The sequence below is a fragment of the Cibotium barometz genome, chromosome 53 (genome assembly GCF_041138505.1).
Source record: "Cibotium barometz isolate CiBa-2024 chromosome 53, ASM4113850v1, whole genome shotgun sequence".
NCBI lineage: Eukaryota > Viridiplantae > Streptophyta > Polypodiopsida > Cyatheales > Cibotiaceae > Cibotium > Cibotium barometz.
In genome coordinates, this window is record NC_141098.1 from 6799132 (window position 1) to 6816983 (window position 17852).

Genomic DNA, 17852 nt, shown 5'->3' on the forward strand with positions numbered 1-17852 from the left:
GCAAGCCCAAAGCTTTGCGGAAAGCTTCGAACTTCTCACGAGGAAGCGCCTTTGTGAAAAGATCAGCGAGGTTGTCCTATGTTGGCACATAGGTCAAGCTGATCTCTCCTGCTGAGAGTCTCTCCCTGACATAGTGATAATGCACCTCAATGTGCTTTGTGCGAGCATGAAAAACTGGGTTTCTTGCAACTGCCAATGCGCTCTGACTGTCAGTGAAGATAGAGGTGGCAGACTCCTGTCCAACCCCCAAGTCAGCCATAAGCCGTCTGAGCCACACACACTCAACCGTAGCTGTGAAAGCTGCCCTATACTCAGCTTCACAACTAGAAGTGGCCACAGTAGGTTGCTTCTTGCTCAACCAAGATATGCATGAGCTACCGAGCATGAAACAAAAACCACTTGTGGACACTCTTGTGTCATAGCAACCAGCCCAATCTGAGTTCGAAAAAGCATGTAAATCTGGCGGCAATGATCCCCCCTTGGGATAAAACAACCCAAGATGTATGGTGCCACTCAAGTAGCGAAAGATGCGTTTAACTGCCTTCCAATGCTGAGACCCTGGGCTATGCATAAACCTGCTTACCTGTGAGACTGCAAACTGAATGTCCGGCCTCGTAATGCATACATAAATGAGGCAACCAACAGCTGTCTGATAGAGTGTGACATCAAAGTGATCTCTAGCATCATGAAGACTCAACTTCAAACCTGTCTCCATTGGAGTAGCAATAGGCTTGCAGTCTTCAAGGCCAAATCTCCACAACAATGTCTCAATATACTTTGTCTGACACAAAGCAATACCTCCATCACACTGCTTAAATTGTATCCCCAAATAATGATGCAAATGCCCCAAATCTGACATCTCAAAAGAGGCATTCAAATCAGCCTTAAAATCAGCAATATGACTCTCATTTGGTCCTGTGAGCAGCATGTCATCGACATAGAGAGCAATGATTAGATATACACCATCCACACGTTTAACATACAAAGTGCTTTCTGTTGGACTATTCTGAAACCCATGTGCAGTCAAATATGCATGTATCTTTTCATACCAAGCTCGTGGAGCTTGCTTTAAACCATATAAAGCCTTTTTCAACCTGCACACTTTGTTTTCCTGCCCTCTTTGAACAAAACCACGAGGCTGCGATACATACACCTCCTCATGCAAATCTCCATTCAAGAACGCAGACTTTATGTCGAGCTGATGTACATTCCAACCATTATGAGCTGCCAATGCACAAATGCTACGAATGGTAGTCATACGACAAGTGGGAGCAAAGGTCTCATCAAAATCAATGCCCTTTTCTTGAGCATAACCCTTTGCAACAAGTCTAGCCTTATAGCGATCAACACTGCCATCTGGCTTTCGTTTCAACTTAAAAACCCACTTACATCCAATGGCCTTTTTACCAATAGGCAAATCACACAAAGACCATGTACCATTCTTGATTATAGCATCATAGTACATCTGTCATCCACAAATTTGACTACAAGTCCAAATCTAGCAAGCGCAGAGACAGACAATAGATTTTTCTTTATCCCTGGCACATACAAAGCATCTGAAAGTGTGAAAGCATTGCCATTTACAGCAGTAAGCATAATTTTACCAATGCCCTTCACTGGGTAAGAAGCATTATTGGCATATGTGACAGTATTCCCATTAGGAACAGCCTCAAGACAAGTGAACATATCACGATGCGAGGTAATGTGCTTTGTAGCACCACTGTCAAAATACCATACATTAGAGTCAACAGAAACTGCCAAACATGCATCATGTACAGATGGGTTATACTGGCAATACACGCTAAATGCCCATTCTGTATCCTGCACAACATTTGCAGAATCTGCATTTGTAGAAGCATCTGCTATTGTGGCTGCATTTGACTCTTTCTTCTTTGCCTCTTTAGCCTTTAGCTTAGGGCAATTCTTAATAACATGATCATTTGCCTTACAATAGTTGCACCTGGTCTTTTTCTTGCCTTTATCAAGAGCCTTCTCAGACTTATTGTTGCTACCTGTGGAAGGAGAAGAAGTTGCGGACCTACTAATAGGAGAAGAAACAGTGGAAGGGACTGCCTTACCACTTCTTCTCTACTGCTGGGCAGCAATAAATGCTTGATCAACTGCACGCTGCCTGGCCCTGTTTTGCCTGGACTGCGCTTCTTGCAAGAGCTTGTTGACTAAAGTATCATACTTGATAGCAGGTCTGTCCTCAGCAAGAAGTCTCCACGTGGAAGCAAAAGTCTGATATGTCTCAGGTAAAGCATCAAGAACAGTCTGCATAAGAGAATGATCAGGAATAATCTCACCTGCAGAAATCAACTGTTCTTTGAGATATTTAATCTCAGCAAGAAAAACATTCATGTCATCATCTTCCTGCATAATCTTCAATTCTAGCTCTTTACGCAGGTAAGAGATTTTTGCCTCGTTACGACCTGCATACAAACCAGCTAGAATATCCCAAGCCTGTTTTGCTGTTTTAGCTGAACGAATATGTGGGATGATGTTACGTTTGACAGAAAGTGCAATCAAGGCATGAGCCTGCGCATCTTTACCATCCCAACGAGCTTGTTCAGCAGTGGGTAAAACAACAGCAACAGTAGAGCTGCTAGAACCTGCAACATTCTCAACAGATCCTAGATCCACAGAATCTGGACGTACATCCATACCCTGCACAATGTTCCACACTCCTTTTGCAACCAAAACATGCTGCATCATGTATGCCCAAAGTGGGTAGTTGCCGTCTCCATCCAGTTTGTCTTCAGCAGACAACATGCGAAATACATCATTGTTGTTATCAGCCATGGCCACTGATTGAAACTGATGCAAAAGCTACCTGTAATGAAGTAAAGACTGAACAGAAAACAACTCGTGCTATGTAGCACGATCCACAATAGAGGACGTATGCCTGTTTTGCAGAAAACTGCACTGTCGAAATTTCTGCAGAAAATGACGAAAACACCTGTGCAGAACTTGAAATGCAAAAACGGAGCCTGAAACGACCTCAGATGCGATTTCTAAGAACGCATGGCTCTACAGGCTAATTTGCAGAGTATAGGGACCTACAAGCGCTCGTGAAAACTCACCTCAATCGGAGAACGTGAGTCGGAGGGTGCTGGCGGCATAGCCCTGGGAGCCGATGCCTGCTCTGATACCAATCAGGGTTACAAGAAAGCACACAAAGCTTGGAGAAGAAGGAGCAAGAATGCACACACCACAAAGTATTAGATTGTGTCAATGTACAAAAGATTAGTTAGCCCTAGAAGGATGGCGTATATACAAGCCAGGGGAAAAAAACCTCCTAAAGAGGGAAAAAGTACCCCGGCGGTCCTAAGTGTGTTCACACACATCACTGCCTATATATATGGCAACAAAAATCCTTTACTCGTTGAGATTAAGAAGAAGATTAGATCAGATAAGTTCTTTACCCCTGGTATTGCCTTGATTAAGACGGAAAGAAAGATGGACCAATAAGTAAAGAAAGTTCAAGGATTCATGTGAAAGGATGGACTCCTATATTTCAATATCGATTGTGTGTTAGTAAGACAGTCCAAGAAGTAAAGAAAGTTCAAGGATTCAAGTGAGAGGATGGAATTCTTCGAGCATTTTGTGGGACGAGAATCCAAAAGATGGATGAATTATTTACATCTAGTAGAATTTTCTTATAATGCATCGAAGCATATGGATAAGTCCATTTAAGGCACTTTCCGAACAAGATTGTGTAACACCGTTGAATTGGTCTAACCCACTGATCAAAGTAGAAGTGTTAAAAGAAATGCTTGATGAAATGGATCATGCACAGACTATAAAGAAGGATATCAAATCAGCTCAAGATAGACAAAAGCAATACGCTAATCTGATGTGCAGTACCCAAGAATTTGCTGAAGGTGGTATGGTCTTTCTTTGTATGTGACCCAAGAGAAATTCGCTCTTCTTGGGGAAGTACAAGAAGCTATCAGGGTGAAAGTTAGAGATCAAGCATACAAACTTTTGCTTCCTCCATACTTTAAGATCCACAGTGTCTTTCATGTGAGTTTATTAAAGTACGTTCTAGATCCGAGTCATTTATTAGATGATGAGAAAGTTGCTTTTTCCCATTAGAACAAGAAAAATTGGAACTAAAAGCAGCTTTGGACGTTAGAGTAAAACCCCTTAGGAATATGATCTTAAAAGAGTATCTGATCAAATGGAAGCTTTTTCCGCATGAGGATGCTACTTGTTGGGAGAAAGAAGAAAAGTTGAGAAGAGATTATTCCCAGTCTACATGAGATGAGGATATCTTAGATCTTTAAGTGGGGGAGAATGTAAGATCCCTCTTCCCTTATCTTGGTGTAGCTGAGAAATTGATTTCTGGATGTATATTTCTAGTGAGAGAATATGAGAATTTGATAAGGTGAGCATTTTTAATGAAAAGTTAGAAGACTGAGAAATTATTTAATATTAATAATCAAGCTATTATGTGCAAAAATTAAGTTGGGGATTTCAATGTGCACATGTGCCCCCTATCCACATTGGGGTTTAAAAAGAGGAAAATAATTTTTTTAAAGAAATAAAATAACTATTTAAAGAAAAAATAAATAATGAAAATTATTCATAAAAATATGTAAAAAAATATGTGTGCGTTAGCCTTGGTTAAAAATCAAGAAATAATAAGAATTATTTTAAGAAAAAGTAAATAATAAAAAATATTCATAAAAACATGCAAGGAAATATGTGTTCATTAGCCTTGCAAAGGATGTGAATAGAGTGCACATTTAATTAAATTCAAGTTGAATGGATAAAATATTAATAATCTAAGGTTAAAAGGTGAGTGTAAATACCTTAAGGTTAATTTTTGGAAGAAAATAGTAGTTAATGTGAAGATAAGCATGGTAAAAGATTAATAATCTAAGATTAAAAGGTGAGTACAAATACCTTAAGGTTAATTTTTGGAAGAAAATAGTAATTAATGTGAAGATAAGCAAAGTGAACTAATCGAAGAGTTTAGGCATGTAAAGATGTGATAGTTAACTAGATATATGGGTGGATGCATGTAAAGTGGTTGAGTGCATGAGAAAATGGGTAGATACATGAAGATTAAAGTGAAGTGGTATAAAGATATGGTGGGCTACGAATTTGAGAAGACTAATGGTACATGAGAGGCATGCAACCATCATTTTCATGTTTAAAAGGTCCCCATTATAAGACATCCACAAGTTTTTCATCAAGCTAGGAGAGTAATCTTTTGCTTAGTTTTTCATCAAGCTAGGAGAGTACTCTTTTGCTTAGTTTTTAGTGCAATACTTGCCAATTTGCTTTTAGGTTAGACTGTCAAGGGTTAAACAAATTATTTGCGGTGTAAGCCATGGATCATTAGAGTTTGTACAATCATAGGGATCTACAAAGAAATTTGTGGGGTTCTGAAAGAGGGAGAAGTCAAATCGTTTATCCATTGGTCACAATAGGGATAAACCCAATTTCTTAAGGTACAACTATCTATTATCCATATATTGTAAATTTTTCATCCTTTTGCATTAAAAATTGGTATTTTTTATTTAAATTAATCATCAACCTTAGGAAATTAGATATTGAGATAGCCTATTCCTAACCATAGAAAAATTTTATTAATTAGTTAAATTGTCAGAAAAACCTTAGGATAAATAAACTAAATTAGAGAGAGAAAGTTGGTCTAAATGCTTCAAATTGAGATGACTCCGAGTCATGATTAGCCTTTAGAGTAAATTATTAGTAATATGATGAATTAGAATTAACTTAGGAATTTCCCTAGACCTAGAGAGAGAAAGTAAGATGGAAAAAATATATTAACTTAATTAGGGTTTGTTAGGATTAATATTTAGAATTCTTTTTAAAGTATTTGGTGCAAGAACAACCAAAGGATTCTAGAGAGATAAAACTCTAGAAAGAGAATTTATGAAGAGAATTCTAGAGAGATTATATCGTAAGAAGAGACTCTTGAGCACACTAAAGAGACCAAATCAAATGATTCTTAGTGATAAATAAGGTCCAAGATCAAAGTTTAGATATGCTTAAACTCATAGAGGCCAAGTCCTTGAGATTTGTGAAGATGATATGAAGAGAATGGAGACCAAGAAATTAAAGTTGTGATATTTTAAGGAACCTTGAAGGAAGGGAATTCCTTAAGAGTGAAAAGCAAGGATTAGATATGCTTAAATTCATAGAGGCCAAGTCCTTCAAATTTGTAAAGATGATACCGAGAGAACGGAGACCCTTCAAGGAAGGAAATTCCTTAAGAATGATAGAAAGATCCTTAGATATTTTTGACATAAACATAAGACCTGGATAAGACAAGTAGGCCAATGATCTTAAGATGGTCTTCTTTTTACGTAAAGAAACTTAAGTAAAGTTGATTGGATTTACTTATGGAATTAAGACTTGGAAATGATCCCAAGAAGGGAAGAATTTTGAGAAGACCTCACCATGATATGTTGTGGCTAGAGGAACTCAACTTGTTCAGAGTTTCAACTGGAGAGTTATGATGTCTTGTCAAGCTTGCAATGTTTACAATGCTTTGGATATGAATATGGTGTATATTGTTTGGAATCTTGCTTAACTGTTTGAAACATTGTATTCATGTGTGATGTATATGTGTTTATTTGTAGAAGCCTATAAAGGTACCAAATAGGTTTATGGATTACCGTGTAGGTGTTATCTATGGGGTGCATCACACAAAGGTGGTCATCTGAGACCTTGATTCCTCTTGACCGAATGTGGGTGTGCTCCTCACACAATTGGTGTGATGGACAGGAATTGGCTCTAGAGTGAAATGGGTAGGGTCATGCTTGGTGGCCAAGCATACATGCTGGTACTAGACATATGTGGCTCCTGGTGCCAGTACATGGAGTGTTTGTGCTTCTGGGATATGTGACAACTAATAGAAGTGACTCCTAGGATTATTTGGCACTTGTGTTGAGGTGAATGTGACACAATGTAGGGCTCCTCTGGTCGTCACGATAGTCCAAGAGTGTTTAGGCTCATTGGTGTGTATCATCTTGGACTAAGAATCACACAAGGTGATTTATGATAATACTGTGACACTGATGTGTTACTTATAACATGTGATATATGACACGGACACATGATATATGTATGTTATGAAAAGAATTGTATGATGTATGTTTTCTTTTGAAAGGACTATTTTTCCAAAGGATTACGTGAACACATTTTTAAGTGCTATGTGTGAGTAGAGTGGTAAATTTCAATTATGGATGCGTGAGTTCACATCGGCTCCATAGGTCTAGTGCTGGGTGGAACTCTGGAACCATGGGATTGGACAACGGGGTTAGGCTGAGCCTATGGATATGGTCAAAGTATAAGAAAAAGGATCAAACCCTGGAAAGTGGGCAGTCAGGTGGACCCGAGTTCTAAGTACTTTCCAATTAAAGCAAACTTGTGTTCTTAAAACGAGAAAAATTTGGGACAAGTAGTTTAGTTGGCAATCATAACAAGGATAGAAGAGCTACCTTCATAATCAAGGAGTATAAGGACATCTTGTTGAGCCTCGGGGAGCCGCTCTATGTGACTCGCTTTTGTGAGAATTATGAAGGGAAAACACGTGGAGGAATCATTCACCTTTCTTACATAGGGATTGTTGTTGTCAGTGGACTGGACTAAGAGAAGATGGCATAATAACTAAGCATTATGACATTGTAATATGAGGTCGCAATTCAGTTGATCTACCCTTAGTATGATTTCACTGCCATAGATAGAGGGGTAGGGGTCTCACAATATATATGTATAGACTTTCATGCATCATCGCTCAATAAAGATGTCAAAGAAAGTAGTTAAATGAGCCGAAGAAAGCAAAAAGTGCTACAATATGAAGAAATTAGCTAAAAGAAGAAAGGAGTTGACTTGGAGAATTAGTTTCACCCACTTAAAGGAAAACCCAATCTCTGTACTCAAGAAACCCGACACTCGACTAGCCTTGCATTAAACGGCTACCTCGGACTAACATCATCAGCCAAAGTACCCACAAACCATGAACATCACTACATGATGGCTTTCATTATTGCCACCTACACCCTGAACAAGTTGACAAAGAGGTAGTATGGTCTACCTCTTTGTCAACTTGAACCCACAAACCATGAACATCACTACATGATGGCTTTCATTATTGCCACCTACACCCTGAACAAGTTGACAAAGAGGTAGTATGGTCTACCATGCTAACAGACTCATTATTTAACATCCTCTTGTGTTAGTGCATTAATCTTGTGCATACATCTTCATCCAGGGATACATGCCCCCCCTTAACCTCTTCTTCAACTTACCCCCATATGGTAAAATGCCATGCACGATGTGTGCATTTTCTCGCTATTCAAACCAAATGTTGATTGGAATATGATATATTGCAAAGTAGCTAAGCTCACACCCTCAATGGCCTTGCTAACCCAATTTCTATGGTTGCTTCTCATCGATGGATTCTTGTCACTTGTCGAGACAACCCATCCCAATGGATCCCAACCTCGTTTGACCTCTTCACACAAAACCAATTACATAAGCTACAATGCTTTAGCTCTTTGTGCATAAAGACTTATTTAAATTAAATGTTGATTGGAATATGTTATATTGCAAAAGCAACTCACTTGGCACCCTAAATGGCCTTGTTAACCCAATTTCTATGGCTGCTTTCAATTTACCCTATTGTTTTTTTTGTAGAAGGGCTTAAATGTCCTTGAACTCTGTACTGTTAAGATTTGTGTCTTATATATGCATGCTTTCTATGGCTGCTTTCAATTTACCCTATTTTTTTTTTTGTAGAAGGGCTTAAATGTCCTTGAACTCTGTACTGTTAAGATTTGTGTCTTATATATGCATGCTTTCTTTATTGTTCATTACTTTGTGAAATGATTTTTTCTTCAAGGTTTCATAATTTAGAGGTTCTAAAAAAATAGCTATAAAAAATGGAGCAACTTGAAAGAATTTCCCAATGTTTGTCCTAAATATTTAAATAAATTTTATAGCGATAGTACCTATGGTCTCATGAGGCACTTATAACAATGCTTATACACCAACACAAGTAGTAGCATGACCTTAGCTGCACTTTTACTAGCAAAACTATTAGTAGATTGTAGCCTCGATACTTGCCCTTTCCTTCATAATAGCAGTGGTGTAAATGCTAGAAACATGGCATTCTCTTGTAGTGAATTGAGTACGACTACACAATTTGTTAACTTTAAAGGCAAGGTCTCACTAATGGATTATTAAATTAAAACACACACATACACATAGACACACCTGTGCATGCACATATACATATAAACATACACACATGGCGTGCATACACATACGCATAACAAAATTGAAATAAGATGATTTCTAAAATAATTGAAGTGAAATGGTTTTGAAATTTGAGGTGTTGAAATGCACTTGAAATGCCTATTGGAAAGACAAAGATAAAAATGGAGATAAGAATATTTTTCTTAGCTGTGTTAAAACGATCCCCAAACATTATTAGAAGGATGAAAGTGCATCACTTTGAAATATCAATAGAAATGAAAATAAAAGCTAATCATTTTCAGAATCTCGATGATTTTAGAAGTTAAAGCAGTTTGCTTTATCAAAACAAGTTGCATTTCCTTCTGTGTGTGTGTGTGTGTGTAACTCTCTCTCTCTCTCTCTCCAATGAATCTTTTTATCAGCTTGCCTTTGTAGAAATGTAAGATGACATGAGGAGTGGTGTGTAAGGGACTGATTTTTGAAAAACAATTATTGAGAATCAAAAACCCAACACAATCGTTATTCCACCCTTCATTGGAGTGGAGGGGTGAGTCAAGTTTTGAGCTCATGTCCCATCGGCTACCTAGAGCTCCACTTGGAAACTTATGTCCCATACTGTTTTCTCTCTGAGGGTTTTAATGCAAAAGCCCTTAGAGAGAGAATAGTTCTTGCTTTTTTAAAGTGGATTAAGGACTTATATAAATTAAGTGGATTAAGGACTTATATAAATTGAATTTATCTGCCAAGATAAATTATATAAATATATTGCGACCCCCTAATTCGTATTAACGGGAGGTAGAGAAGCTGGAACCATGGAGTCCATAGTGAAATCGTCGACTTTGCTGGCACAACGGACTCTCTCGTGCAGCTTCACCAGGCTATCGCACAACCATCTGCTTCGCGTTCCTGCCAAGCTCGAGAGGCTAGTCCGTCCTCTTGTACACAGCTACCCACATCCAATCAATGCTTCTGGCAGCAGAAAACGTGTTCATTTCTGTGCGGCCCCATGTGTTGCGTCCCCTACTGACATGGCTGCCAAGGAGCAGACGAAGGAGGCCGCCAAGGAGGGTGAGTTTCATGTGTACAACACCATGACCCGGCAGAAGGAGAGATTCCAGCCTCTGGTTGCAGGCAAGGTGGGCATGTATGTGTGTGGCGTGACTACCTATGACTACAGCCATATTGGCCATGCCAGAGTCTATGTCAGCTTTGATGTCCTTTTCAGGTACTTCTCTTTCATGCTTGCTTGAGTTTATGGCTGGCGACACAGTGAATTTTGATGTTTGGCAGAAATAGCCGAGGTCGGCTTCTATCCTGTTTGTAACTCGGGGATAAGCATTCAGCGATTATGTCTGTTGCTGCTGTGTTTTCAAGTATTAGCTGAAGTTGAAAACGAGCTCATTCCAGACCAGGAAACCGATAGTTTTACTTTTCTCACGTTAAACAAGTATCCAAACACGATTACTTACCGATTAGAGGTAACACAAGGTCCTTACCACTTGCATCTAGCAAATGGAGCTTCAAGCGTAATGCCCAATTGTTGAAATTAAGCAAGGATTGCCCTAGTTTCCTTCTTTTCTATATGTAGAGAGTAGAGGCAATGGGTATCTCATGGGGTGATGGTGGTCAATAGGAGGAATGCTTCAAGATGTGCTGATTTGGTGGAGAATACAAGGGTGGTATCAGTAAGGACATTAGAAGAGGCTAATGTCATCATTGAAGTAGGAGAAATCTTGAGTTTAGACCGGGGCTAGAAGATCGTAGAAGAAGATTTCTCAAACAAGAGTTTTTGTGCGTATCTTTCATTGGAAAATCAAGAGGTGAAGTGAAGAAAGTTCTACTATTTGTGCACCAAAGGCCTAACCCTTTGTAGAAGAAGATTTCACTAATAACTATAGAGGATGAACATGAAGCTTTCTACATTTTTTTGTTTGTAGTCTTCACTTTGATGGTCTACATTAAGAGACTAGCTTTGCGTGGCTACATGGATCTCTTCAAAGCGTGAGGCTTCTCAATACTTCATCAGAAATGATAACTTCTAATCAAGATTTAGATGCATTGAAGCATTTAGACAATAATCAACCCTGGGAACTTATAGAGATACATCTGCTCAAGACACCATCACTAGTTGGCTTGTTAGCCTTCTATAGGGGCCCCGGATGGAGAGAATCTTAATCGCGGCCTTTTTGCCCTTATTTTTTTTCTGTCTGTACCATTATTACTCAGTAGGGAGTTCGGGCCTATGTCGTGGGTGTGCCCGCCTGGTTAGGAGCTTTCTCCGTTTTTCCTCATTGTCCATATATTTCCTTGTTTTTTCTGGTTCTGGGGGACTATTCTGTGTTGGCCGATCTGATCTGTCTCACTGGCCGATTGATGTGTTGTTGGCCGACTTGATCATGTGCTGGCCGATTGGACATATTGTAGTCGTGGGCCCATCTGGGGGCTGTCAGCCTAGTTGCTACTGGCCGCTGCCCCAGGTAGTATATATTACATGCCTTGCCCCCCACACCATTTTGTACCGGATCTCTTGTGTATATAGTAGAGTTTATACAGCTGCTCTCTCTTGCAGTTCTGTGTTTTCTTTCTCACAACAGTTTGTCTCATTTCCGTTGTGCATTCCGACATGGTATCAAAGCCCCAGGTGGCTTGAAGCTTGGAGACAATGAGAGCTTGAGGGTTTGCTATTTTTTGGTGCTGATTGGAGAATTTATGGGCTGTTCGGGATGTGGAGAAGTAGGTAGAAGGCGGCCATCATTGCTGGACAGCCACCTTGCAAAGCAGTTGTAGCCTCTTCTTCATTTTTTTTTCCCAGCCACCCTCCCTTGTCAAGACCTTGTGAACCTCCCGAGATGGCAGATTTGCTTGAGATGGCTAAGAAGCATGTGAAGATCCCCACCCTCCCGACATTCCCGGTGGACCGACAGTTGGACGGGATCAACTATGGCATCTGGAAGGTAATGATGGAGTCTGTCCTGGAGTTTTATGATTTGGCTGATTTCATTATGGTTGGAGTTCCAAGGCCAGAGTTGGAGGAGGAGGAGCTTTAGTGGCCTCTCTCGTACTTTTGTATTCTGCCCGCACCTGGACAACTTAACCCCTCTATATAGGGCAAAATGCCCATTGCTCTTCCACGATCTCCCGTAATTTTGTATTCAGCCCGCCCGTCCGCCCGCTAGACCAGCGTCCTCTCCCATAATTTTGTACTCCGCCCGCCCCTCCGCCCGCCTGCCCATCGTACCAGCGGCCTCTCCCTCCCTTACTTCATCGCGCATTGGGTTGGCTCCCGTCTTCACCTGTGTGCCTTGATCTCCGGTAGAAGTCCAGTTGTACATCTTTCTTTCACCTCACTAGCATCTAGGGAGGAGTGGGCCACCCCCTGGTACCTACTTGCAGCCTTTCCGCTGTAAATTCAAGAGGAGGATTCCATGGCTTCTACACTGAGTGTCATCTCTTTATCCATTCCTCAACTTCCCAAGGAATCCATCTTAGATGGAACCAATTATCTTGATTGGGCACTACAGATGAAGACTCTCCTTCAGTATCACTGGCTATGGGGCATTGTTTCTGGTACTAATGCCTCTCCCGATGCTACTTCTCCTTAGGTTGAGATTGATGCCTGGGGTAAAGATGCAAGGGCTCATGCCTTCATCTTCTTCAACATAAAACCCTCTATTGCTGTCAATTTGATGACAATGATGAGGAAACTGCATAAGAATTGTGGGATACCATTCAGAGGAGGTATCACCATGAGAACTCTGCTAACATCATGGATTCTATACGGAGTTCATAACCATTCAAAAGCGGTTGGTCTCTTTGGGGAACAAAGCTATTGACGAGGACTTTGTCAATCGGCTCCTCGCCAAATTGCCCGAGAATTTCTTTGCTTTTTGTGATATTATATCACTTCTTTCTTCTACTCCTGATCTACATACCATTGTCGGCATGCGTCACGATAGGGCCATGAGAAAGAAGACTAGCCAGGGTACTTATGAGACCCTTCTTCAGGCTAAGGGCAAAAGCAAATGGCAGTCCAAGCAGTCCAAGGTTTCCACGAGCAACAAAGGTGACCACAAATCTGCCAACAATCCCTCTCATAAAGAGCTTACTTGTCATTATTGTGGTCTCAAAGGTCACATTCAGCCTGATTGTCGCAAGAAGAAGAGAGAAGGTGGTTCTGCTAAGAAACCCCCCAATCAAACCTCTTCATCCACCAACCAAACTCAAAAATCCTCTTCCACCAAGGAGACTGTCTTCATCGGTATTGAGGAACTTCCCTCTGACTCTCATGTTCCTTCCACCTCACGTCTTACGGATAATGGTTGATAGTGGGTGTGCTACTCACATGACTCCTGACAGGACCATTCTTCATGACATTCGTCCCAGCTTTTCGACGGTGTCCATTGGTAATGCTTCCAACTAGGAGGCCTCTTCGGTTGGTAATGTGCGACTTAACTCTTCCCCGAGCCAGTCTTCTACCATTCAGGATGTGCTTCATGTTCCCAAGCTCTCCAGCAATCTCCTCTTAGTTTTTCAGATTGCGGAGAAAGAATATGGTGTCTACTTCAACAATTCCATCCTCGAGATCATCGACACTAGCACCTTGCAGATTGTTGCCACAGGTATCGAAGAAGGTGGTCTTTATCGGTTGAAGGACTTTGGAGGCTCTTTGACTGAGTCCCAATCTCATCTGCTACAACTTCTTCACAGCTATCATGCCTTCGTAGCTCATGTGGATACGGATTTGTGGCATGCTCGCTGCGGGCATCTGAATTATACTGCTCTGCAGTTGTTGTTTCTTAGCAAATGTCGAGGGTCTTCCACCACTGAAACCCTCCCACTCCATCTGTGTGGCTTGTCTTCATGGCAAGCAACACCGAGACGTCTTTCCTCATGAGGCCTCTCATCGGGGCTTCTCATATTCTGGAGCTCATTCATATGGACTTGTGCGGCCCCATGCGGACTACTACCCAAGGAGGAGCCAAGGAATTTATGCTTATTATTGATGATTACTCATGCAAAGTTTGGGTTAATCTCTTGGCAGAAAAATCTCAAGCTTTGTCCTGCTTCCAAGAGTGGGTGACTTTGGTCGAGACTGCGACCACACAGAAGGTTCGACAATTCCATTCCAACAATGGAGGAGAATTCATCTCCAAAGCCTTCCATAAATTTTGCTCATAGAAAGGTATAAGCCTTCAATTTTCCACACCTCACACTCCTCAGTAGAATGGTGCGGTTGAACGCAAGAACAAGACTATTCAGGAGATGGCCCATACCATGCTTTCTTCTTCTGATCTTTCTCCCTCTTTCTGGAGAGAAGCTATGAGCACTACTGTTTACATCATCAACCGTACTCCTACAAAGGCAGTTTCTCATATGTCTCTAGAGGAGGCTTTTACTGGACAGAAACCTTCCGTCTCTCATTTCAAGGTTTTTGGTTGTGATGCCTATGTTCATATCCTTGATTTTGAAAGATCCAAATTTGATCCCAAGTCCAGGAAGTGCAAATTCCTTGGATATAGCTCTCATTCCAAAGCTTACGAAATTCGAATTATAGGATCCAAAGTCGCGATCCTTGATGATTTCTCGCTATGTTCACTTTGTTGAACCCTCATCATATGACTCTCGCTCTCATCCAAGCTTACCATCGAGGTCCCTCCTCCTTCCTCAGCCACCCCAACTCCACCACTAGCTTCTCCACCATTAACTTCTTTACCCACACTTCCTCCTTCTCTGGCTTCTTCTCCTCCTCCTGCTCCTATGCAATGGAGGATTGCCCCCAAGATTCCACGATGGCTGGAAACCACTGTTCGTGATTCTCATCTCTCTTATATGGAACTTCATCAGCTTGCCGATTCTTCAGCACATGAGAGGAATCGTACATGGGAGCTTGTGGACCGGCCTCTGCATCGACAGGTTATTGGGATCAAGTGGGTCTTTAAGACCAAGTTTCATGTTGATGGATCTTTGGACAAACACAAAGCCAAATTGATTGCTAAGGGGTACTTTCGAATTGAGGGTGTGGATTATGAGGAAACTTTTGCTCCTACAGCCAGATACACCACCATCTGGACAGTTCTTGCATTTTCTGCTCATGAGCACTGGCCGGTTTACCAAATGAATGTCAAGTCTGCCTTTCTTAATGGTGACTTACATGAGGAGGTGTATGTTAAACAACCTCAAGGTTTTCAGGTTCCCAGACATGAGGGTAAGGTGTACAGATTGCACAAAGCCCTTTATGGTTTGAAATAGGCACCCAAGGCGTGGTATGATAAGATTTATGCATTTTTTCTTTCCCTTGGATTCCAGAGATGCTTTGTAGACAGCAATCTGCCTAGGATGCTTTGCTTTGCTTGATTGTCTTATATGTTGATGATTTATTGATCACTGGCTCACATCTTGCCAAGATTGAACAACTCCGATTTAGCTCTCACCTTTGAGACGATTGATTTAGGACTTCTCCCTTTCTTGGGATGGAGGTCTATCAGTCTTCTGATGGAGTGTTTCTTAGCCAGTACAGATATTTGCAGCAACTCTTGCAAACATTTGGGATGACCGAGTGCCATCCAATTTCTTGTCCGATGGATCCTAACTCCAAGCTCTCCTGTGATGATCCCTCTGCCCTCTTCGAGGACAGTACCGGAGGCTTGTTGGTTTTCTTATTTATTTGACTTACACCAGGCTCGACATTTCTTACAGTGTCAGTGGTCTTAGTCAGTTTTCTTCCGCTCCTCGGCATTCTCATTGGGAGGCCGCTCTGAGGATTCTCCGATACTTATCCGGTACCTTGGACTGTGGTCTCTCTTTCAGAGGAGGCACTGAGTGTAACATGCAGAAGCTCTGAAGTCTTCTTTCAGCCCTAAACACCATCCTGGAACATGCTGATGCAAAGATTGTTGATTCGACCCAAATATGTTTTTGGGTTTTTGTGTGTTTTTTAAAGTCATTTTTAGTGAAAGGTAGTGATTGTACACTTGAGTGGGGAGGGTTACGTTACATATATACAGGGGAGTTAGGATTCAATGCCTATTGTGCATGCATGCAACAATAAGGGTGAGGGAGGTAGGGTAACTGCATAATAGCAGTTTCTAGTACATGGGTGGAGTCTACATCGCGGATGGTGGCATTGACTGCTATGACCGCAGACCTATGTGGTCATGCCATGGCTGCCCCATCTATAAAGGTCTATATGGATACACGGCGAGCCCCTTCTCTACACATTTCATCATGCATCATAGTGAGTTTACTCCCTAGCTTCTACTAGCATACAACCTCTATCTTAGCAGTTCTGGAGCAGCCATCGAATCCCTTCACAGGAGCACACGGTTATAGGGCTTTGCCATCCATTGTATCACTTCAGTAATACAGTTTTCTTTTCTATCTGTGTTATTGTGCAATTTAATTTTTAATGTTTTGTGCCGTGAAGGATCTTACTTCTTGTGAGTGTTCTCTTGTATACATTGCATGTATCCTCTTACAATCTCTCTTAAACTATCATGTATTATACCTAGTAGACATGACATGCATCCAAGGGCTGGTGCATAACTGCCCACTGGTAAAGCATCCACGCCCCATATTGCATAGCTCCATTCATTCGAGCTCCTTTAAAGCAAGCAAGACAAACTCTTGGACATAAAGAGCATGCACACAACACATTTCTGTATACATATATTTATGTTCTGCTTGGAATTATTGGTTTGCATTTGAGCTTACTATCAATTTCTTCCAGTCTAGTCCTTGGGCTTTCTTTCTTCTGAAGTGTTTTGTTAATATGGAATTTGACTTTGTTGTAGGTGGCTTTGACAGATATTTGATGCACTTGGGGTACGAAGTCAAATATGTCCGCAATTTTACTGACGTGGATGATAAGGTATAGCCACAACAATTCGCTTACCTTACTGATGCAAGACATACTGATAAGTTTTCTACAAGGAGGAAATTTGTATGTTTTCAGGGATGCTTCCGTGTTGTTCTAAACAGCTTAGAAAGCTCCAAGCTCAAACAAGGTAATGACAAGATAGAATTGAAAGAAAACAATTTGACATTCTTGAAGCCCTGAGTGTGGCCAGATGCATCTGAACAAGGTAAAATAAGCGCTACTTGATAGGCACGTGTGAAAAGGAGGTAGTCCGGGGCCATGCCAACTGGCAGTTGCAGTTGCCAAGCAACAGAGATCATGTATAAGCTGTCGTTGGGTAGTAGGGGGTGTTGTAAAAGCATCTGTCAATAGGTGGACTGTTTGGGCAGTGGCAGGTCAGAAAGTGTTTGGGCAAGGTGCTCACAAGCCAAGCAGGTATAGGGTGTGCAAAACATTAATGGTCAGCTTTAGTACAAATGAAAATAATGTTTAAAAACCAAAAAGCATGCTGTGAAGAAGCCTGACCAGCCTTCATGCCCCTGACCTGTGCTATATGGGCCTATAAGAAGGCTTCTTTCTTCATCTGTGGGCTGGAAACCTTGTTGCTCTTTGTAGGTCACAGGACGCCCTTGTCTGGACTCTCCGTTTCCAACTGTGTGCACACGTCCAGTCTTCTACTGCCCGGTCCTAGCTCTTGCATGCTTTGCTTGGAGGTAAGTGGAGGGTAGCATGCGTTTGGCGTGATGCATGGAGAACGCAG

At 41.3% G+C, this 17852-nt stretch overlaps 1 protein-coding gene across 3 annotated transcripts in view; it reads left to right on the forward strand.

Annotated features, from left to right (window-relative positions):
* Positions 1-10017: 10017 nt before the first annotated feature.
* LOC147608237 (cysteine--tRNA ligase, chloroplastic/mitochondrial-like) overlaps positions 10018-17852 on the forward strand; it is a 46310-nt gene continuing 38475 nt past the window's right edge. For 2 of the 3 annotated variants that reach the window (XM_086789253.1, XM_086789254.1), the window contains exons 1-2: positions 10018-10462; positions 17041-17104. In XM_086789253.1, the coding sequence (XP_086645379.1) occupies positions 10050-10462; positions 17041-17104 (477 nt within the window). In that variant the 5' untranslated portion in view covers positions 10018-10049. Of the gene's footprint in view, positions 10463-17027; positions 17105-17852 lie in introns of all 3 variants that reach the window. The other variant, XM_086789255.1, reaches the window with a different exon arrangement.